At 35.6% G+C, this 25,610-nt stretch overlaps 1 protein-coding gene across 1 annotated transcript in view; it reads right to left on the bottom strand.

Annotated features, from left to right (window-relative positions):
* CPS1 (carbamoyl-phosphate synthase 1) overlaps window positions 1-25,610 on the bottom strand; it is a 144,297-nt gene that overhangs the window by 110,676 nt on the left and 8,011 nt on the right. Inside the window, exon 2 of the mRNA XM_080671221.1 lies at window positions 314-460. Coding sequence (XP_080527347.1) covers window positions 314-460 — 147 coding nt within the window. The remainder of the gene's footprint in view (window positions 1-313; window positions 461-25,610) is intronic.

The raw sequence follows: 25,610 nt of genomic DNA, 5'->3' as shown, positions 1-25,610 counted from the left end.
ATGTTTGAACCCAAACTGTGAGCAGTAGTGTCTGGGCACACACAGAGCCCTAAACGCTTTTAAAATATTTGCCTTCTAAACAGAGCACTTACAGTTTACATGTTAACAGGAATTGTGGCCCTCCTTTGCAGTGTGTGAAAATTGCTGTATTTTTACTCAGAGCAAATAAAAATAAGCATCAGGTAAATCAGTAGGTTCTATGGTAAAGTAAATATTAATAAGTTAACATTTCAGAACTACATTCAAATATTTGCTTCACACTAAACTACATCCCATACAATTTTATCAGAAGCAATGAGTATGAGAATATTACCTTGACAGAAAGGAGCCTAACGCCAGGTCTTGAAAATTTCCATTGATGTTGTGCAGTCACATTGGTAAAGCCAAAACCAGTCTTCAGGGTCTTCACTACTTTGCAAGCTGTCAAAATCCTCGTCATTTTGAAGATGTTGATTTGTGACTAAAATTAAATGAAATTACATATATTTTATGAGAATTTTGTTCTAATATTTTTAATTAATGCGAAAGAAAGCTGGGGAGAGGGGAGTACAGTCAGGTGCTGAGGGCTGACTGCACAGGGATCTTTGAATTTCCATTCATTCTGTTATTAAATGTCTTCAGCCACAGCTCCTCCTTCTCTTAACCCCTCCTCCCAAGGTAATGCCCGGAGATGTTCTATGGACATGTAATACGAGTTGCAAAACATCAAACACTACCTTCTCCTGCTGAAATAATGCTAGTGTTGTAGAAAACCAGTCATCCATCAAAGGAATTGCTTATGCAGCTGAATAGAATGACCTAGACAACCTTAGGCATCTCACCCTAAAGAGTAGCAACTTTCTAATAATGCCAAGGATCAAAGGCTTTTTACTTGTATTAGATGTGATGCCTAATTTGCCTCAAAAAAAATGTTAGATTTCTAAAGAAACCTGAAGACTTGCCATTTTCTGCTTGGAAAAAGACAGTGGAATCACATAAAGCCAAGAAGGACATCAGAATAGACTTTTCTGCACAAATAGAGAGTAAAAATATTGTTTTTGTTTCATTTTGGTCTTCTGGGTTAATAAAGTTCTGTGTTCCAAATTTTAAAGCAATTGGTAATAGTAAGTAAAACACAACTGGAGCAAAGCAGCCTATTTCAATCCCTCTCAAGTGTTAGATGTGTACATGTAGGAAATGCTGACAAACATTAATTTTAATTTTTAAAAAGGATTTTAAATTATTAAAATGTTACATATAAATTTCTTAAAACTTGGGCATTCATGTTTCAACTGAGTTGAAATTCATAATTTAGCCCTTCAATCCCATGGTTGATCAGGCAGGCAAAGATTCTCATTGGCTGGGGGAAAGCTCTCACTTGTCATGTGTCTATGTAGATCAGGAAATACTGCAGCATTTTCCTTTGATACTTTGCAAAGGAGGCCAAGAAATAAAGGCTCCCTCCTAGGGCCTCCCAACACGGAAAAGTTGACATAAAATGACATAGAGATTGTAACTTTTACTAACGTAGGATGAGTGCTAGAACTAGAGGGTAGAGGATGAGAATGGGTTTTTTAAAAAACTACTAAGTTGAAGTTCAATCATCTGTCTTACTTGTTGTATTCATCTATAAGCACTCTCCAAATCCAAACTACTTTCTATCCCAGCTCCTGGTGATAGAAAACTGAAAAAATAGTCTAATCTAGTGTACATAATTAATGAATAAAATAGGTAATGTTATGGTAGGGCGTCCAAATACAATGAAAAAAATAAATAAATAAACTCCCTTGTTCATGTGCAGTAAAATTTAAGTGTGGGATTGTGTTGAACCATGCTATCCTAAAGGATGCATACGAGTATACCAAGTAGATAGAGGGAAGAATAACAGAAGGGATGGCATGAGCAACAGCATAAGCACATGAAATCCTGTGGTGTATGTTTTAAAAAGCTCTGAAACAGTCCAATAAAGCCTAAATGCATGGTATAGGGTGGGGAAGTGAATAGAAATCATAACATGGAAGACTTTGCATGCCTTAAAATGGTTGCCCTTAATCCATAAATAGTGTTTGTGGTACTTACAGAAGTGCTTTGAACAAAGGTGAAATTTGTATGAAAGAAAGATGATAAAAAAAGAATTGGAGGAAAAAACTGTCAGAAAGAAAACTCGCAACTTAGGCAATTAAAGACTTAGAAATAGTATTTACTGACTCAGTGCAATTCTAGGTTAAGCCTTGGTCTCATCATATATATATATATATATATATATATATATATATATAGAGAGAGAGAGAGAGAGAGAGAGAGAGAGAGAGAGAGAGACTTGTCTTTCCCAAATTAGAAAAATGGCATCTACTTATTATTTTTAGAAAATTCTAATGCAAAATAAATTTCAATCATGGTCCCCTTACCCAGAAGTACTCATGCAATGAACATTGTAGTATATTTCCTCCCTTTATTGTCTGTGCTTTTATTAAATATGACAGTTGGGAAGAGACTGAAATCTACAACCAAACTGGAAAACAAATTATTATATTAGTGAGGAAGTTTACATTAGGATAGACCAAAAGGATGAGGTGATAAGAGTTAATTACTACTGACATTTAAGTCTGACATGAAAAATTTAGTGAAAGTATTTCACTTTGATTAAAGACACTTTTTCAAAGCATTTTTTAAAAAGTGTTTTTAATTTGAATTGATTTTATTCCCTATGATTGTATTTTCATGGTCCTCTCCTCACATAAGCTGCACACAGTTAGGTAGGGTGACGCCTATGCACCCACACACACAGGGGCTGAGGAAATCAGTGCATTTGAAATGCGTTTTGTAAGAGCCAGGCCATTAAAGGTTCTCTAATCTTATAAGTCACTCACTCAAAAAAGCAAAATATTACATATAAATTTAGCCCCTCTTTTCTATTAACATTATCATAGTTGTAGGATTGGGTTACTTTTCTCTGCACAATCCTATGTAGAAAACTAAAACTAAACTAAAGAAAACTGAAACTAAAATTAAAGCTAAACATTATTTTTCTCAATTTTGATGGAGTAAATAACATTCTGGTAGTTTTTAATTTAATACTAAAAAGTATTCTATTTCTTTCATAAATTGGAAAATTCATTGAATATATATAGAGATGAATATATATATTTATGTGTATATCATAGAAAGATTATACATACATATGTATATGTATGCATATATATAGAGAGAGGAGGGGCAGAGAGAGAAGTATCCTTATCTAACATCATAATTTATCATTTCTTTAGAGGAATGAAAGCATTCAGCCTTCCAAATCCCTAAGAGCAATTAATTTGATTACTTTATCATTGGGATATCTAGTATTCAAAATGGTACTATATCAAGTACAAAGTAGTGTTTATTTTCATTTGATATTAAAGAAATTTGGAAAATACAGAAAAATAGATAATAGCCCACCCTTCAGACATAACCTTTGCTAATAAGTTAGTGCATTTTTCTTTAGCATTTATTTGTATGCACAGGTCATAATTTTGAAAAGTGTGATTAACTTCCATTATACTTTCATGAGATACTATTATAAGTATGTTCAATGTTATTACATGTCCTTTTATTTTTTAAATATATTTTCATTTATTTCAGAGAGAAAGGGAGAGGGAGAGAGAGATAAAAACATCAATGATGAGACAGAACCATTGATTGGCTGCCTCCTGCATGCCCCACACTTGGGATGGAGCCTGCAACCTGGGCATGTGCCCTGACTGGGAATCAAACTGTGACATCTAGGTTCATAGATCGATGCTCAACCACTGAGCCATGCTGGCCTGGCATTACATGTTCTTTTAAAACTTTAATTGAAATGGCTGTAACATATTCCATTTTCATTGTTTCTATTGTTGTACAATGCATATCAATATCAATATTTGATAAATATTACTTAATTTCTTTCCAAAGAAAGTGTGCCCATGTAGATATCAATCATAATATATGAGTGTCCCTTTTGATACATTCTCACCAACATTAATTATCTTTTATTTGCTTCTTTGAACACACAAAAAAACCTGATAATTTGTTTTCATTTAAATTGTTATTGAAGTCACATACTTTCATATGCTTTTAATTAATACTATTTCTTCTTTTTTCCATATTTTTGTTCCCATTAATCTATTTATGTTAATAATCCTCTAAAAAGGAAACATAAAGCAACCTGATTGACAGCCTGTATTTGTCTCCTCTTCATTTGGACAATCCATTGACATAAGCAAGGAGAAGTCTGCTACCAATTGGGAAAAATTGCTCATCCTGGAGAATAAAAGCCTCATGTTTTGGAATAAAGTGAAAATAATGGTGTTAGCTATTCCTTCTTGAAAGGTACAGAAACTGCCAACTGCCCTCTCGAAGTGTGTCTTGCAAGGTAATGAATCAGAGACAGTTCTTAGTGATGCATCTATCAAAAAGTCTTCAATACAGAAAACATGCAAGAGATGCTTCTGGGGAAATGATGGAAGGGATGGATGAATTCCTATGTACGGAGTTTCTGCCTGTCCAATGATGTTTATTTAAGTGAAGGAAATAAAACTATGCCAGCTGAATATAAGACGAAATAAAGATGCTTAGGAATAGGAAAAGAGAAGAGTCAATTAATAATTCTATGAAAGGCTATTTTAAAGAGGTACCCCCCCCCCACTACCACGAATTATGCAGTTGAGTTTCCCACATTTGGGGAAATCACAGGGGTCAGTACATCCGGAGTGCAATGGATAAGCCTCGCCCTGAGAAAACCACCTTCGTTATCACTTTATCTCCCCTGCCAGGTAAGTATTAAAGAGGTAAATTTAAAGCAAGAAGCAAGGTATATCTGGAAAGCAAATAAATTCAGAGTAAAAGAAGGTGAAGCAATCCTCCAAAAAAGAAAGCTATTTTTGTATTTGAGCATAGATGCATGAAAATGGAATATAAAAGGTAGAAGTGATTATTGTGGTTAATTCTGAGTTATGTTAGCTTAATATAATAAGGAGCACTGTCTTAAATGAGGATATGGACAAAAAAAGGCTACTCTTTAAGGAAAAAGGGTGTAGATTTGTATCCACATAAAAGGCATATATTTTCCCCATCACAAAAACTAGGAGAATCTGGTAGAAGATTTCCTCATATAAAGTTTGACCAAGGAGAAGATTCATCAATAACGATAATAGATAGATAGATATCAAGCTGTTAGATGATGTGGTTTTTAAATAATCTGAAGTGTTTGGAAATCCAATCAAGTGAGACATATTCATTAAGATCCAATTGGTATTTTGAGGGATAGAAATTGAGGAACCAATTTTCATGAATGTGCTTGTCAATCTAACATTTGATAACATACAGAGTGGTTGAAGTGAAACAAAGGTAGTTGAAAAATAAAGCTGAACAAAGACCTAGTAAAAATGGTTTCAAACATAAAAATCCAAGGCACATGTGATTTATATACTAGGATAATAAAAAAGCTATAACATATAAGACCCCTACTTGAAAACCTTAAAGAGAGACATGTGTTTATAAAGAATAAATCTTGTACTAATTTCTTCCTTAAAAAAGAGACATATACTAGACTAAGTGGAAATGTTAGATGCAATTGACCTTTATTCAAGAGCATTGAATAAATTTTCTAGATCATGATTAGGTGCATACATCTTTGCTAAAGAATATATAAATACAAGAGGACCTATTAGCCGGTGAGTAAAATAAGCTTGTTGTGTAGGATGAGATCAGAGTGGACAATGCCTTAAAGAGTTGGTTCAGAATTCAGTGACCTTGGCAAACTGAAGTCGTAGTCAAACACAAAGTGCAAGCAAAGTGAGGTCATGTGGAAGTTAGCCCAAAAAGGACAAAAAACAAGCTTCAAATGCAAGTTGTGGAGGATTATATGGAAATAGACCAAAACCCATAGATAGTAGTCATACAGTGTAGCAAGCTGCCCAAAGTTACTCAGAGTAAGTTATAATCATTAAAGCCATACATAAAAAAGCAAAATTAAGAGTGAAAATTAAGAAAAGAAACACAAAGTTTACTAGAATTTTAAATATTAGGTAACTTAAAATAATAAAAATGGAATTTTGACCCTGAGATGACTTAAATTTAAAATCATGTCATGTAGGACTCCTAATCAAATCTTTCAATCTTCCTGAAAGGATTGGAAAAAAGAGGAAATCCTTGTGTAATAACTAAGAAAAACCCTAAAATAGAGGCTAAAGTATTTAAATTTATAAACCACAATATATTAACATATCTATGTGGAGAAATAAATACACCACTTGCTATTTTGCCAGTTAGTGCAAATAGGTATTTAAATAAATAAATTCTAATGGCTCCAATGATGATAAATACGATTCCTCCTGAAAGCTGGGGTACTTGACATAAGTTGCTCACCCACAGAGTGCCACCTGCTGATTTAGGCACTTGGCATGACTTATTTGCTAATCTTAAAAGGAATCCCTCACCTAAATTTAACTAATACCATCCCTATCTCACAGATAATGATGGTGAGTTCCAGATCAAGACACACAACTAATAATTTACAAAGCCAAGATCAGAACTCAACTCTTAGCCAACATCTATGTTCTTTCTAGCATGTCAAAGGCTGGTTAAGATCAAATTTGATAGGAAGAATATGTGATTCTAGAGGTAGTAATACTAAAAAATATTATATTGCCTGGCAATAAGAAAAATGTAACCAGTAAAATCAAATAATGAGAAGAAAGAATCATAACTTCTCTGATTTCTTATGTTTAAATTAAGATAACATAAGAAATGAAGAATAATATAGAAATAAAACTATAAATTATTTCTACTAATCTACCTGGTAGAACTGATTGGCCTGAGAGCCATACTTCCAGCTGGCTAACTGATTTAGCTGGATTTACTCAAAATAGCAAAGAATATTTTATCTTTTTCTATCTTATATAATATTGCTTAAAGTTACTTATTCCAGAATCTGAATAATTAAATGCCATGGAATGTTCATGGCTGTTCATATATAAAGTCTATAATTACTAAAAATAACAATAAAAATAATAACCATTTAAGGGAGTATTGAGTACTTTCTATGTATCAGTCTCTGTAAAACAGGAAACAGAATTGTTTTCTGATGAAAAGATGCTTCATAGAAAATTGGAAAACTTTTAATTTGCTGCTTAAATTCTCATCAGACAGAGAATATAAAAATGTAGATAGCTGAAAGGAATCTTTAAAATGATCTTTCCTAATTCCTTTGTTTTATAGATATCAGAAACATCTAAATGAGGCAAAGTCATCTCATTGTTCTTGAATAATTTAATACTAGATATAAAGCCTTTAGTAGAAATAGCTATAGGAATGTAAGTTCTGAATAATTACATTTCAAATAAAAATACATTTTAAATGATGGAACAATTGGTGAAAGAACTACCAATTATATAAATCTAACTCTACACTTAGTGTTGACCTAAAAATCTTCTTAAACGTTGGCTTACCATACCCACAACATAAGCTTCATAAATGAAATGACTAAATCATTAGGTCCTTGTCACTCTAAGCAGTAAAATACTTCTAAGAAAAGCTTTAAGAATTTAATTCATCAGCCTTTTTGCCCAAAAATGTTGATTATCACTGCAACAAAACCATCTTCTAATGTGCTCAACAGAACAGGCAGCTCTGAAGGGCTTGTTTTTTTAAACTTTTGCAAAGAGATAACACAGATGATTGTGCAAGACTCTAAAGAGCAACTCTGGCCACGAGGAGGGTTTATCTATTATAATCTAGGTCATGTGGTAGAAGAGTATTGGACCCTCATTAAATTAAACATATTTGATGATCACAGAGAAGCAACTTGTGCAATGTGTTTTAAAGTTACCGACTTCATGAAGTAAGGGACAGCAGGTTACATTCGAATGACGTAGACTTTTTTTTTTTTTAATTAAAAACAAGTCACCCACGCACATTCCTACTCCACCCCTTTTTATATTACATTTGTTATATTACATTTGATTTCTTCCATGGCCTCCTCTTTTCAGAGGAACATGGTCCAGGAAGCTGTATTCCGTCCTCCTAGCAATCAGACCACTACCCTCACAAACAGTTAAGTTTCATCCTTACTAAAACATTATTGCAAGTTTCTATGAATGAACCATACTGCTATTTCTTTGTCCAGATTTGGGGAGTTCTGGTTGAGTTACTGAAAGGCAGGGTGCCTTTTTAAATTTTACTGAGGTTAAAATTTTTGAAACAAAGTAATGCTCTAGAGAGAAAAAAAGAAAAACAAAAAGGAGACCAAGGTGGGGGAGAAAGAAAAAGAGGGAAAACAAATCCTGGTTCTTGAATTCTACAAACTTGTAACAAACAGTCAGAAATGCCAACTTGGATTTCAACTCCTGACACTCCCTTGGTGTTGAAGAATTCCATGTTTTATTCTGGTATTGTTTATTTCATGACACCTATTTTTAGCCTATACTTGACCTCATCAAGATCATCCTTAGCTCATAAGAAGAGGAAAATATATAATATTCTTTGATAATTCAACTTGGATTAGGGAGTTGATGATTTTCAGAGAATATTCTTGAAAACTCTGTGAACTGAAAAAGCAAAGAATTAAGTACTAGAAAGTTGTGAACTATGTCAAGGTTTTGAAAATTTGCTTTTGAAAGTTAATTGACTGGGATTAGAAGTTGAGGTCAAACAGTAATAATAAACCTCTTATAAAAAGAATGATCAGACATATTGTAAAAAGTAATACAAATGAAAGAAATAAAGTTGTGTAATGGGAGAATGATTAATACGATGTTACTCAGAATGGCACACCAATATGTAACTTGGAAAACGGAAAGCTTATCAGGTTAGAATAATAGTTGACTAAAAATGGTGACCGCATTCCTCAAGTTATTAAAGACCATGACTCAAAATGTCATCCATAAATGTCATTTTTCTACCATTACTTAACAAGGGTAATTAGTACTTAATTAATTAATCAATAGTTCCCTATTATAACAATACAAAGAAAGATAAAGGGTTTTCAGGGACACTGGTTAGTTATAAAATATTGCTTCTCTCAATCCAAACCAAGGATTTTTCTTAAAAATATATCCACTGCTCCATATTCACAAATAAATAGATATGTCCTCTAGATAAATTATGTGATAAACCTTTAAATAAAACACAGGTCTTTTATTAGAACATTTTTTCTTATTTTTCTATTTATATAAGTTCTGAAGACTGAAAACCTAATGAAAGTTACTGAAACCTTCAACTGAAGGTCTTTCAGGCGTATAGTTTAATTTCCCCATTCACATGCAAATAAGAGGTAATTAATGATCATTCTGTGAACAGTATACAGAAAGAACTGCTAGCCACTAGACTATATAGCTCTCATTTTATTTTTATTTTTAATACACAGGGTAAGAAAAATAAGGAATTTCCTTATTGTGAAGGTATCATCGTACTTATCTTGATAATACTGAAAAGTAAATTGAAATATCTGAGAAAACAGAACTCAATTCTGAGAATAAAAATCTTCAATAACTTCAAATTAAAATCCCTGCATCGTATGCACTTTTTGTAAACTGTCTTTCCAGATAACTCTGTTTAGAGTCCAGAATAAATTTCAATGAACATCACCCTTTCAAAGAGGGAGTGCTTTTTAAAAAAAAAAAATGTTTACATTTAAATAAAATGTAACTGAAAAAAAAATCAGCAAATCTGCCCATTGAGCGCCATCATTTTTTTAACTGTTATTTTCACTTTTGGGGGTTTATAAGTAGTCTTCGGTTCAGCATGTAGGATATGGGGCAGGGAATGTAATAGGTCAAGATAGTCCATAAAGCCTGAAGGAAAGACATAGTTATTTCACAATGATACAATAATAAATCAAAGCACAGACCTATAAAATCTAAAAACAATTAACACTGAAGGTCAAGCCAGACTCCTAGCAGAGACTGGAGTCTAGCTCTCCTGGGATGCTCTTCTACTGCACTTTCTCTGTCTAAAATCAAATATCAGTACTCTCCATTCTGACTACTTTTTTCTCTTCTCTTCCTCACCCTGCCACACTATTTCATCAGAGAAAATACTCAGGGTAAGATACAAGGAACAAGAAAAGAAAGAAGTCAAATGAGTAATGTGCAACTATAAAACAATACATTTAAAACATACAAATGAATCTCACATGACTTGACACATTGCCAACAGAGTCAAAAGCCACACAACTTCTGTCTACTGAAGCTTTGTCTTTATAAAATGGAGTTATAAAATAAACTATGAGAAATAATTGATGTACAATGCTGCACTATTTTACCTTATGAAGAAATGTGAGGCCGAACATTTGTTAATTTTTCAATGTCGATAGCCTGTTAATTCTTCACAGCCATCTCTGTGAAATCATACTTTCTTTATAAACTTTTTGAACATCTTATTTGCACCATACAGTTAAGTTGAATCACATATTCTTATTTCATACACTGAATAAAATCATTAAATAGCTCCACACTACATATGGACTTAGTGCAAAGTTAAAAATATAATATATACACTTTTGCACAGCTACTCTTTCATGTCTCATTCATGTTGTGTGATCCTAAATTATTTGTCTCTATTTTCTATCAACAGGTTGGAAATAGTAGCGACTGTGACGTCTCATAGACCATAAGTGATAATTAATTGTCCAATTCCTTCGTTCAGTAATTATTGAAGGCCTTTTTGTGTGCCAAGCAAGGTGCTAAATCCTAGAATAGAAACAAGACTCAAACACAGACTTGCCCCCCAAAAAATCCACTTTTGAAAAACCTTTCAAATTTAGTCTTAAAAAGAAACATGACATAAATTTTCTACCCTCACCATTCAATAATAACATAAAGAACTGAAGGTCTAAGAAACTCAAGATTCATAAGACCCACGCATAGCAGGCCAAGTCAATATTCCTTTGCGGCAGCCCTCACAGGATGAAATGTGACCACCTGTTAATGAAAAGTAAATAACCCTCATGTCATCTCTCATCTCCCAAAGGAGTTGATCCTCACCCTAGGAGCCACTTTAGATCCAACAACTTCTCAAGCCAACAGAAATAACCACACTTTTTCACCAGCCAATTTTGGCCAATGAGTCTCGAGATCAACACTGGTCAAATTAGCTAGAATAAAACTGTAATTGTCTACTGCATGCATTACTATAAAGACAAGGTGTAAACCATGAAATCTCACATTAATTTATTAAAAAGAAAACAAATGTTTTCTGAAAAACACGTAAAAGTCAGAAAAAAATTCATGCTAAAATGTATTTTAAAATAAACTTAAATTAATATTGAATGCTATAAACACATAAGGCATATATTTAAAAAAACAACAAGCTTTAAAATAAATAAAACCTTAAACATCCATGAATTTATAAATCTATATCTACTATCATACCCAATAGGAATACCCAAATACAATTACTAACCCACAGAGAGAAAAGTAAAGGCTCATACCAAAGTTATATTAAAGTTATGAAGGCTTCAAACTCAGGAATAATAAAATTTCTCAAGAATTTCTCATCAGAATCCAATGAATTACTCAGCTCACCACTGTTCCTTCTTTTCCAAATCTTGAATACGAGAAGCTAAGGAAAGATGAGCCACATCAAACTCAAAGAAAACAAACTTTTGATTTTTAAAGCTTATACAGAGGATGGCTGGAAACGGGACTGCCATGTCCAGGCCCCAGGTAGCAAAGTCTTTTTTTTTAAGGAGGTTAATCTTTTTCTTCAGGCTTGAAAACCCTGCACTAAGTCTGGGAAAATAACTACTCTACTACCTCGATACTGGGCTCCGTGTGTCTCCAGACCTAAGGTGAGGCACTTTTCCTTATCTCCTGCCAAGAAAATGCATGGCTTCAAAGTCCAGGCGACAGGTAACAGTCTAATGCTGATAGGCTTACAGGCCTCGTCAGGTCACCTGTCTTAGGTGTGGGGGGAAATATACTAGACACTTCAGTTCAATTAAAAAAATCTCTAAGTTAAAATATTTTCTCACTAAACACATGTCCTAAATATCTTAATAAATTTCAAGGTGAAATGTGACAACCATTCTCTCACACACTTAGGTATCACACTTCAAAGTGGCACACCACACTTCAAACAAACCAGCAGAAATAAGCTCCAAATTTGAATTACAATTATATTTCAAGCCTGATGTAATTTTTTACTTCAAGGAATATTTATACACTCAGACTAGCATGAGAAAAAAACTGTAATTGAAGCCAGTTGAAAATAATTTATGGCGTTAAAATTTTTTATATATTAAAAGGTATGAATGATAAAGAGTTAAGTAACATATTTTACAAAACATTTCTCTAGAACTCAATGCATCCTGGTTCCTATTAATCTTCCTTTCATATGTTTAAGTCTCAACAATCAGAAGAGTTAGGATTTTTAATATTAAAGGTATAAGCTATTCTTCAAATGAGGATAAAAAACATAACTCTGTGTTTATAGAATTCAACTCAAAACCCCAAAACAGAGCTTTGACATTAATTCATTCTATCACAGTGGCTGAGATGTTTCACCTTTGTCTGCATCATTTTCTCATAAGGAAATTGAGAAAGGTTAATGATCATGAAAAAGAGTACTTGGCCTAAAGGTGTATCTCATCAAATGTGCTATGTACAGGGGATAAATATTTACAGTAATACATTTCAGAAGGAAGTTTCCAGTTTTACAAACCTACTGATGTGGATTTATTCCCAATGTATTTTATTTATTAGCAAGTGTGCAGCATACTAAAATAGTCAAGAAGTAGAGGTAAATTCTATCCCTGGCTCTGTCATAAACATGTTCTACCCCTTAGCCAAGCCAATTAACCTTTCTATATCATAATCTCTCTAAACAGTGGGCAAGTCATTGCCACATAAATGACAGGATGTGTTAAGAGTTGATGAGATAATATCTATCAAGTGCTATGATTTCAGAAGACAGCACCAAAGAACACCAATTTGATTAAACATCGAATAGTCCTATATTGATAACCTTAATAGAATTAAGGGTAACTGGGGGGGAAAAGTGTTTCCTGATCACCTGAATTTGTATCTCTAATTTCTTCATCATATATCTATTCATTTATTTATTCATTCAACAAGTTGAATATCTTCTGTTAGACATCAGGTATTCCATTAGGCAATGGTGAAACTAACAGGTATGTCCCAAATCTCATGATACCTCATAGGAGATGTTTAACAAATATAAATGAATCAGGGCTTTTGGTGTATTAGGATAGCTTATATGATTATACCATTTATGATTACAAATTATATTACATGAATAATTACAACTCTGAAGAAAAAAGCAGGGTATTTAACTAGAAAATAACAAGAAATAAACTTTATATTGAATGATTAAGCACCGTCTCTCTGAGAAGTGATATTTAAGCTGAAATATGAATAATACATATTAATTAAATAGGTAATGTGGAGAAAGAGCATGCTAGCCAGAGGAAACACCATTCATGAAGGCCTTGATTTGGGAATTAATGATACCCTCTAGGGACTGATGGGTGAGTTAAGAGGATGGTGAACAAGGGAGGATTATGACCAGGAGAGATGGTGAGAGAGTCAGATTCCAGACCCTATAGGGGTTGTTAAGGCATGTTAAGATATAGATTGTCATTCATAGTACAATAGAAAGCCACCAAAGAATTTTAACCTGATGACAGTCTGCTCAGGCTGCTAAAATAAATACTGTGAACTGGGTGGCTTAAACAACAAACATTTATTTCTCACATTCTGGAGGCTGGAAATTCTGAGATCAGAGTGCCAGCATGCTTGGGTTCTGGTGAGAGCACTCTTCCCAGTTTCCTCATATTGTAAAGAGAATAAGCAAGCTCTCTCCTGTCCTGCATCTTCTGAGAAGGGCACTAATCCTCTCATGAGAGTTTCACCCTCATGAACTAATTAGCTCCCTAGGAACCCTTCCCCAAATACCATCATGTTGGAGATTAGAGTTTCAAGACTTTAGGAATTTGTGCATGTGGGTGGCATAAACATTCAGTCTATAGCACATAGAAAATGAAATCATTGTACTTATATTATAAAAACTCAATCTGATTGTTATAGAGAGAATGCATTGCATGTGAGGTGAATTCATGTAAAAGCTAACTGTTAGACCTTTTTGGGTACCCTGCCCAGATTCCCTTCACTAGGCCAGCATACCCATCTTCCATCCCCTGTTGGCTGCTAATCAATCACATCTGACACCTTTTCCAAAAACTGGTTGACACGTGCTGTCTTGCTCCATCATAGGTCATGAAAGACCAAACTCCTTTTCTTTGAGAATCTGTCACATGATTTGTGCTCCAAAGTCCTCCCTTGTGGATCAGGCCAAGACTAGAATTTACAGAAGATGATATATTTAATGTTATTTAAGTGGTGGAGGGACAAGTCAGATTGGAGTGGAGAAAGAGTGAATGGGGTGTAAAAAGTGGAGGCAACATGGGAAGAAAATCAGGTAAGTAAAATAATAGAAGCTAGATGAGAGTGTGAAGCAAGGAAGGGTTTTATTTGCTGTTTGTTTGTTTGTTTGTTTGTTTGTTTGTTTTTAAAACAGATGGTGACCAAAGCAGTATTTGCAGGCAATGAGACTATTCTATCTGAAAGACAGGAGTAATACATAATACAAAGAATATAGCCAAAAAGTGAAGACTTGAGAAAGAGGGTCAAGATGGAGTCTAGAGAACATGGAGAAGGATTGGCTTATGGTAGGAGGAGGGACATTTCCATCATTGTAACAGGAGGGAAGTAGGTGTAGATACATGAAATATCCCTTCTTGAGCTGAAGGTTGGTTTATTTGGTAATGGTGAAGATGAGAGCATGGCGTCTACTCTATAAGGGAGTAGGATATATAGTTTTTGACTGAGGATAGGAAAGTTTAAAATAATTTCTGTGAAGAGCAAGACATGTTCTCATTAGAGAATCATAGCAGGTGATCCAGTAGTATCAAATTGCCATTGGAAACTGATCATGAAGAGCGACACCAGAATGTCCCTGTATGTGGTTTTCTCCCACCATTTCAACTACATGGCTGCAGGCATAGAAATGGAGAATTATTTACCAAAGATTTAAGTTTTGCCAGACCAGTTAGAGAGAAATAGGGGTGTGGAAGTTGAGGGTATCCACAAAGAAATGGTTATCATTGTAGACACTAGACTCTAAGCTGGATAGGAGAGGATTCTCAAAAACTGTTAACAGTGGGACTACTTGAGTATATAAGGTCAAAGAATAAGAAAAGGGGCTCATGGGAAGAAGGATATTTGAATTTTGGAGGTGGCGCAATTCCTGGTAGAGAGAGGCCTAAATGTCACCCCAGGATTGGTAGGTGAAGTCAAAGTCAAGGCACAGGAGTGGGATGATTCACTAAAATTGATTTGTGTCATATCATTCGGTTTAACATAACTGCAGTACTCTGGGGTCAACCAACATCTGCCAAATGACATTAATTCTCTTTATAAAATTAATTAACCATCATTACATTACAGAGCAATCTGGATGAGTAAATTGTACTAAATGAAACACAGATATTTTCCCATTTTTCCCTGTGGGAGAATCTACAACTTCACCTCTCAGAAATATTGCTTTAAATAAAGTTTCAAGAACTTTTTGCTGTTGTTTTCCAGGGGTTAATAGTACTAATGTGGCCTTGGACTTCACTAAGTCAGCATAACTGATCAATCAGCATTTCACTGATTGCTTAATTCCTCCTTTTCTACATAAAAGGGGAGAAAGCCCTTGCAAAATGTGTTTGTTCTATTTGTAATTCTGGACAAAGCCGATAACGAGTTGCAGCTGCTGTACAGAGTGTACTGCTTGCCGAGGCCATTGCTTTAACTTATAGATAGAAGTGGAACAGCCAGAGATGTGCCTCGGGCTGAAGCGGGTGCTGTAAATAGGACAGCACTCTCCAGCTAAGTATATGCGTTTCATTATCCAACAATTTGTTCTGCAAAGACAGTTTGATTGGCCAGGCAAGAGACTCGAAAAGAGAGAGTTTTAAATATCACGACTCAGCTGAAAGAGTTCTGTTTTCTGACCTGAGGAATTCACTTCTGTCAGTCTCAATAAAAATGCTTTTAATAGTAGGGGATTCAGACTCAGAAGGTGTGTGTCCCTCTGGACACAGTGCTCTCCCGATGATTAGAGTCTTGGGGCTGTGCCTCGGGCCTCACAATCCCCAGTGCTAAAGCTCCCTGGAGATGCAGCCCTTCATCCAACTGAGTTCTGTTCTCTGCCTGTGTAACTAATGACTGTGATTCAAAAAGATGGAAGGACAACTATTTGCCCTTGACCAGTTAATAGGTGTTTAAACTGAGTTAACTAATGAAACAGCATCACTTGTCCATTAGCTGTGATGTCCTTTTCTATTTTTTTTCCTAGATTACATACTAGGAAAGGAGAAAAACAACAGTAGCCAGATTATAAAGATTAACCCAAAATACAGATTTTGGGAATCAAGGGATAAAATAATAGGTGTCTTGTGCTTTGCTTGAAAGGTTCCCAAATAGCCACTTATTATCTGTGCGGCCTTGAGCTAGTTGCTTTAACTCTTGGAACCTCCATCCCTTCCTATATAAAATGAGAACGAGATTCCCTGTTGTGGAGGATCCTTGAGAGAATTTCAGTGGGATAAGTTATATAAAATGCCTCGCACTGGTGAGTAAAGGTTACTCTCAGTCATTCGCAGTGTAAGTGCAAATCAGTCTCGTCACTTTGTAGCACAATTTGTCATTATATAGTAAAATACAGAATGTAAAATGTGCATACCCTATGGCAATTACATTTCTCTGTATGTAACTTACAGAAATACTAAAACAGGCACAAAATGGAATAGATACCTAGATAGATAATTCATTGCAGCAGAAATGAACCAGTGGGAATAATATTGAAACGTATTAATGTTCTTTTCTCTTTAGAAATTTTTTTACTGACCTTCACCACATACACATCCCATTTGTTTTGGGGTAGCTTAAGATTATTCCAGCAGCAATACAAAGAAAAAGAAAAAGTTGATATTTCTTTTATGGTATTCTGATTGTATTTTGCAAAGACAATAGTACTATAAAATAAGATTTGTGGAAGGAAAAAAATATATTTTAAAATCTGTAAGTTCTTATTAATTTATCAGTCCTAGCCTAGAGGACTCAGATTAGATAGCATTATTTCATATTACAAAGAGGCCAACCCTTTCTATTATAATCACTGGGCACTGAGGTAGAAGGTAGCAGGAGGAAATGGCATAGAGGAAGTGGATAGCCTGAAGCCCACCACATCTAAGCTGTGAGGGAGGGAAGAAGAAAGGAACAGGGGGGACCAATACAGATCTCCTTTCCCCACTCCCACCCTTGGGCCCTCATCCAGGACAACTCTTCAAGGAAGTAAAGAAATCATGGAGCAGAAATGACAGCAGCAGGCCAGCAGGTACATGACCCTGAGACAGAGAACATGACATTCCAGGTCTAGAAACTGGAGACCCAGAACCGACCAAGTCCTCATTGTGGCAATACAGAGGTTCTGAGAGTACCAGAGGGGTTATGAGGCCTGGGATGGAGATAAAAGGACTATTGCAAGTAGATCATTTCAGACAAGGAACAAGTAGCTTACCCAGTATCACCCCAAAGAACAGATGGAACATAATACCACAGCAGGGACCAGCAGAGAGAGCAAACCAGTTCAAGCCCTTGCAGACATCAGTGAGGGCCCAGAGAACACCACATCAATCCGGCACCCTTTCCCTCTCCACCACCAAATCAGTAAGCCAAACAGCCACATGCCATCTGGATGAGGAATAGGTTGAATAAATGGAACTTGAAAAAACTGAGCATTTCTCTCAGTCAACCAAGCAGGGACAGAGGCATTAAAGAGAATATTTAGATTGCAGCATTGGACTCAAGGCAAAGTTTACCAGATTGAACTAAAGTTTACTTTTTTAGGAGGTGAAATAGATCAGATCAGTTATTTAAAACAATAATAAGCTACATCTTCTTTGCACGTCTGAGCTTTCTGAGGGTTATTCCAAACCTTGCTTCGAAAGAATCAATGGCTATGACTAAATGAAACATGGTCTGCCAATCCTGTGGAACATTTTACAGTGGATTAAACTACATATCTACATACAAAGAGTAAGCAAACAACCGAACCAGAGTTCCCTCTGGTATTGGCTCTGCATGTCACATATTTTCACCTAATGAATCTCCCAACAACCCTATGAGCAGGTTCTATTGGAGTTCTCGTTTTTCACATGAGGAAACTGAGGCACAAAAGGTAAGTTGTCTTCTCAAGATTCCCCTACTCAATAGTGGTGAAGCCTAGCTAAGAAAGATCTCTAAGGCATACTGCTGAGAAAGGCAATTTATAGAACTATACATATGGCACAACATTAATAAAAGTCACACATACAAAACCAACATCATAAAATGTTTACCTGTGAATGACTGGAAAAAAATCTGAAAGGATATTATCAAATTGGTAATAATATTCTCCCCTGATAGCAGGAAGGTTTCCATAGGGAGGAGTGTTGTCAAAGAACATTTTAACCTTATCCATAATGGTTTAATGTTTCACATGGACAATACAGCAATGTGCTACTCATGTTGCTAAAGGTAGATAATAAGTATGATACTAAAAAGAGTAGTTTCAGAGGAGGATGATAAGTAATGGGTTTTTTTATTGTCTACTTTATCTGCAATGTGATTATATTACAATAAATTATAAGAAAATGCCAGCATGTATATACATGTATGTATGTATATATATGTATGTATGTATGTATATATATATGTATGTGTATAAATATATATATATGATAATGTTAAAAGTTAATAAATTCACATTGTTCATCCTAACACCCCCACTGGATGTCAATGGGCTGATTTTTATTCATGCAATAGTAATTAAATGAGGATCAATGGCATTCTCTCAAGAACATCAACATAAACAAAAATAGTTAAAATACCTAGCTACTCATTTCAATATATTGAATAAGTTTAGCCACTACAAAATTAATTTTTCCTGATTTTTTTCAAAGATAACTTGAAGTCTGGGCTATATTATACAATCTATAATATACAGAAGTAGAACATTTCAAATATAGCATCATTATATATGTATATAAATAAATATGGAAAAATAAGGATATAGGCTTTATTATAATAGGAAATGTAGGCCGCCTATAAAGTTTATAAAGACTTTTAAAACTTGAATAGCACTGCCCAGCCAAGGTGGGTCAGTGGTTGAGCCATGAACCAAGAGGTCACCAGTTCAATTCCTGGTCAGGGCACATGCATGGATTGTGGGCTTGATCCCTAGTAGGGGGCTTGAAGGAGGTAGCTGAATGATGTTTCTCTCTCATTGATGTTTCTATCTCTCTATCCCTCTCCCTTCTCCTCTCTTTAAAATCAACAAAAACACATTTTTTTAAAAACTTGGATAGCATATTGGGACAAGATAGGAATTCTGAAAATGGCACCTTGTAAATTTGGAAGATAATTTCATTATATAATTATACAATCTCTCTTCTTAGTTCAAATCCTGCCACAAACAAACAAAAATGGCTACTGCAGAAAAGATAATACTAATGCTGTTGTCCCCAAGGGCAGGAGGATCAAAGAAAGTCATATGCTATGGGAAGAGAACTCACTGCTCATTACCAGAGAAATACACTTACGTAAGAGTTAAACACTTAAGTTTTAATCTTGTACTTGTCTGTAGAGCAAAGAACGTGTGTGTGTGTGTGTGTGTGTGTGTGTGTGTGTGTGTGTGTGTGTAAATCATTGTCTATAGTGCTAACATAGTACTGCTATTTCAGCCTGAAAAGATTAGTGGTACTGGGGATCGCATGAAAGAGGAAATGTCACGTTTTGTAGGATAGCAGACTGTGTCAGTCTCTGTGCAAGGTCAGACTAAGCACAGCACATCACCTGTCAACAGTACCCGATGAATCATATTACCACTGATCCTAAAAGAATCACTGCTGTCTTATAATTTTCATATAAAGTGACACACTCTTCAGGGAAATTTGGAGGTTTGCTACAAATTGATGGTATAAAATATCCACCTTGGAATCAGGGTATCATATTTGATTAAGACTATAATTGAGCAGCAGTTGAATGTAACTGCGGAACACCTACTCAACACTCAGGCGTCACTACTGAATACTTCAGAGGGCTGTTTTGGCAGGTGTTGTTTATGTTATTTATGTGTGGCAGGCCCACCACTGGAGGCGGATGACAGTTCCATGCTAGCGTGAGCTCCCCATCCTGCACATAAAATCTTTACTAACCCCATGCCTATTTCTCTGACCAGACTAAATTAGGCAATTGTCATTCCTTCCACAATACACAGCACATGCAAGAAAGAAAAAAAAAAAAAAAAACACAGAAAAAAGTATTCACATGGAAAGAATTATATCAACTATATTTGCTTCCCCCCGCCCCTTCCCTTATCACTGGCCATTCTCACCACTCACTGGCTTGAAAATTAACCCCTTAGTAATAATACACTGTAACTGAACCTGGTGGTGCTTTGAGGAAACAGAAATCCAAAACCGATAATTCATCATCAGATAATATATGATACACTGCCAGAGCTTATCAGCATTTCAAAGTACACAAGTTTAAGAAATTCCTATTAAAATGCATCTAGTATCATTAAGGAAGGGAATGGTGAGCTTCATAACTTTCTGGGTTTCTGGTGTGTTCATGAATATGACATAAATTTATCACAGACTTTCAACTGCTGACATTTCTACCACTTGAAACACACACTGAAATCACCCATTAATAATACATGAGCTTTTTGCTCTTCATGTTTATTTTTCTTGTAATATTTAACTTTAATTTAAGAAGTAATAAAAAATTATTCATGGTTTCTATTCAACTATTCATTCTTATGCTCTTTCTGCCTTAATTCCATTTCTCTCTCAGTTTTAAAATTATATTTATAGGGGTGGACATTGGTTAGTTATATAAGTTTCAAGTGTACAATTCTATGGTACATCTTTTGTATATTGCATTATGTGCCCACCACCCAAATTCAAATCTTCTTGACTCACCATATATTTAGCCCCCTTTACCCTCTACTCCACTTCCCACCCTGTTTCCCTCTGGTAACCACCATACTGTTGTCAGTGTCTATGAGTCTTTGTTTATTTGTCTTGTTTGTTCATTTGTTACTTTCAGTTTTATATCCCATAAATGAGTGAAATCATATAGTTCTTGACTTTTTCTGCCTGACTTATTTCGCTTAGCATGATATTCTCAAGATCCATTCTTGTTGTTGCAAAATTGCAATATTTCATCTTTTCTAATGGCTGAGTAGATATGAGATCTATCAGGAAAAGTAAATTATTCCCCACAAAGGCATTATGACAATAGATATTGCAGTTGGTATTTAGGGTTCCAGTGAAGACCTACTGAATCATTTTGTATTACCAACCCACTGGGCTTATATTTTAAAAACTACTACTATATATAAGCACTATTTAGTTAGAATGTATTTTTTTAAACTACTCAGGAAAAAAAGAACATTTGAGATTATTAGAAACTTGTGAACTAATTTTCTTTCAAATTTAAAAATTATATATAATTACTTGTAATTGTATTCATATAAAATCCTTTTGTAGAAACTTAATTTTCATGTAAGGTTTTCAGGATTACTTAGCTTCATGTGTGTGTGATAAGTCTGAAGTAAACTCACATTGGAATTGGCAGTGTAATGTCAACTTTAGAAATTTTAGATAAGAAGTTACAGAACTGGGTTTGAATCCCAGCATTGTCACTTTCTAGGTGAGTGAACCTAGTCATAACCTCCTCAATTCAGTCTTCTCATCTCAAAAGTGAAGATCACAGTAGTTCCTCCCTCATAGTCACCCACTTTAGATGGTCCATAGATGGGCAACAATCTTATTTAGGGGCGCAAGGGTTAAGCTCAGTTACATAGAACCTTATCCAATAATGAGAAACTTTCAATGCTATGGAGAAAGAAAAAGGGAGGAGAACCTAAACTTTTTTACAAGGACATGCAGTTAAAAGAGAAAAGTGTTGTGGCTGGGATAATATTTTTGAATTATTAACTGATGCACTTTCTTCCCCAAGAGTCTGTATTTCCCATTCTTCCACTGGATCAAACAACTGCATCCCTCACTTCCAGGAGAGGATAAATACAGCAGAGAATCAAAATACCATCCTTCAGCTTTGATATTCGAATCTGACTTTTTTAAAGCCAGTAGCATTTCCAGAGACAACATTCTGGAAAGCAAGACTTTCAGGTATGATTGTAAGGAAACGGACTAGTAGGTTTCAATGAGCCAAAGCTTAAATGACTCAGCACTATATGTTTAGCATAAAACTCAGAGCAGAGATAAAATGTAAGGTTTTCCCAACAGCAAAAGGTTGATAGAGCCTTTAATGGGAGGTGGGAGAGGGTGGAAGGGAGGGAAAAAGGAGATGAGCCAGGTGAGAGTCTTAAGAGGCTGAGCATGTTATAGCATGCTGACATGTGTGGATGCCTAACCTGCTCTCTACCTACCCACCCACCACACTATGATTAAAACCCCAGAATAGAAACACAATTAACACACCCAGAGCAGAATGCAAATGCTTTGTTTCTCAAAGCATAGCCAGGGAGCCCCATAAACTCTTAGGAAATTTCTTATTCAGTGTGGCATCAAAGCAACATGGCACATGAGCTACCACCATGGCTGGGGAAGGCTCTAGATGAGCCATGGGAAGCTTCCTAGATTGCCCCAGAGTCCACTTTCAACACAGAAAGCAGCCATGAGTCATTGAGCATCTTCTAAGGAAAACCAGAGAAGTGCTTAGAGTGCTGTGGCCTGAAGAGCAGCAGAATGAAAACATGGAGTATAGAGTCTGAACCTCTAGACCAGAGGCTTAGCCAGATTCAACTATATCAACCCCAGATGCTGCACATGAGGTCCAAGAGCTAGGCCTCACTGCTAGACCTCACTGGAAGCCAGCAAGAATCAGAGAAGACCCAAGACACAAGACGTTCCTCTCCCAGTGGCAGGGAAAAGTCTAAGTCACACAAGAACTTACATCATCTCTAGAGAGAATCAAAGAAGGGGCCAGAAAGATAATCTCATAATTTCACTGAATAAATAGCAAGTAACTAAACTAAGTTGAAGTGGCAAGAGTAACACTTCTGAGCCAACTGAGCAAATAGGAGCTTGAGCTTAGTTGGGTTCAGTAATAGAAAAATAAACAATCATTTCTGTACACCTGAGTTATAAAGTTTTAAACCCACTATATTGTCTTATCAATGATATACTTCCATTTAAAGTAGATCCACTGATAAGACTTCTTGGAAACTTACTGCCTATTTTTTTCTAAGATACTTTCAAGTTAACAAAAGCATGCACTCAATGCTATGTACAGAGGTAAATAACAGCCACAGTGGAACAATCCTAGAAATGTACAAATCCAACCCAGAGCAACAGATATTAATGGGGTTTGGTAGCTGATGCAAGTGTGAACAGTCATTTATCTTCCAGAATGAGTTTGCATTAAGCAGAAGAAAGATGGAGTGATTATGCAAGGTCCCTCCTCCTTCAAAGGTGCCCTTCATCCCTTTCATAGCACAAGTGAAAGAAAACACCCGAAATGAATGGGGTATCCATCAGTCACTGCAGGGCTAGCTGGTCACCTAAGCAATGTGCGCCTCTGCAGGCAGCTCCTCCACAAGCAGCATTTTTGCCATTGAAACATTGCTCATTTCCCCACAGGGTGTTCTAATGCTTCTTTTAAGAAGCTGTGTGATAGCAGCAGCCAAGTGCTAACTCATCAAAACATGAACATCCAACATGGCTTTATCAGTCACACTACACTTGGACTCATCAAAGGGCAGCCAACAAAGGACAGCTGAGGACACTGGCTTGATTCAACAGATCACCATCAGATTCAGCCAGGCAGTGGGAGTTGTGGCAGTTGGTTTCCTTGCTCCCCAACAGTTTCCTTTGAAGAGGAAGAGGAACAAAAGATCATTTTTGATTACTCTGAAATGAACTTGCTCCCATGGGGTTTATTAATGATCATTTGATTGATCTCCCTTGCTAGGCCACTGTCGGGTGCCTTCCAGAAACAGAGAGAGCATCCAAGAAGCCCCTAATTTGCAAATCTAGGAAATATATAAAGTTATTCCTTTCCAGAAAATAGATTAATTTGCATTGTTTTGGAAAGTCAGATATATAGCCTGTTACCACTATTTCCATGAATCTAGGCATGCACAGCTTCAATTGATGGGTATATGCCTTAAGAATCTCATTCTTTGTACAGGTTGTGAGAACACAGACTCGGGAGCTTGAATGCCTGGTTCAGAACCTGGTTCACTACTTACTAAATCTGTGCATTTGGGAAAATTGCCTACTCACTTTCCCTGTGCCTTTGTTTTCCATCTGTATAACTGAAATAATGGTATTGCCTATCTCATAGGGATGTAGTGAGAATTAAATGATTGATTTTTAGACTGTGTCTCCAATATCTAGCATATAATAAGTGCCACAGAAGTGTTAACCACTAGTTACCATTGTTGTTATTTTTGCAGTCTCAAGGCACTCTGATCATAAGAAGTTTTCAGTTTTCCAATCCTCCAACCTAAATTTAAGCCTTTGGAAACCAGAAACCCTTTTAATCCTTACGGTATTCTCTAAGTCCATAATACTCCAACTATTTGGGATAGTGCAGGGCGATGCTGCTGGTTCCCTGTCCCTCGTGATCATGCCACTCTCCAGTAAAATCCCACACCTGAAAGTTCCTTTCTTCCCTCCTCAGCACTGCTCTTCCTGACCTTTCTTAACTTCATTGGTCATTGATAACAACAGATCAGTTTTTGCAAAATCATCTTCTTGAAGACCTTATTAATCTGGAAAACTCAGTCAACCAGTCAAAGAGTGTGATCTTTATTGCTCAGTACTATATTCTATATATAAAAAAAAAAATCCCATTTGAACTGTGAGTCAAGTTGGTAGAACTGCTTACCAGGTATAAGGCACCATGTATAGGAACTGTTTAATTAGTACTAAGCTCACTGATAAACACAGATTTTTATTAAGAAACTAGAGGCCCCATGCATGAAAATTCATGCAAGAATAGGCCTTCCTTCCCCCAGCTGTGGGCACCAGTTTCCCTCCGGCACCCGGGACCCAAGCAGCTTTGGTCTGGCCCGGCTTCATCCGGAATGATTTTCAGAAGGATGTCCAGTCTAATTAGCATATTACCCTTTATTTATTATAGATAGCTCTCTCTTAAACAAAAAGTTCTAAATAAATCACTTCAAACTAAACTTAATTTAATAGAATAATTCAGAATTCTGAGCATCAGAATATATACCACTATATAAGAACCTAAAGCATCTTTTTATCTTTTTTTACCTAGCAAGCTTCAATTTAAAAAGCCAGACATAACTATTAGCTATTGATCCTGCACAAGTCACCCTTTCTAATAACCACCCTACTCCTAATAGGAAACAGTGGAAAGACAGAAAAACCTGCATCTACTAGTACTTCAGTCTTATATAAGACTATTTCAAAACAAGAGAGTAATTCAGAATTTAGGACTGCTAAGTAGATAGCCATTCATTTGGGGGTTTTTTAACCAGGTTCTCTCTACATTCTTTAGAAT

Source organism: Plecotus auritus, assembly GCF_963455305.1.
Source record: "Plecotus auritus genome assembly, chromosome: 5".
In the NCBI taxonomy this organism is placed as follows: Eukaryota; Metazoa; Chordata; class Mammalia; order Chiroptera; family Vespertilionidae; genus Plecotus; species Plecotus auritus.
Note: the sequence above shows the minus strand (reverse complement) of the source record. Positions and strands in the feature narration are given on the sequence as shown.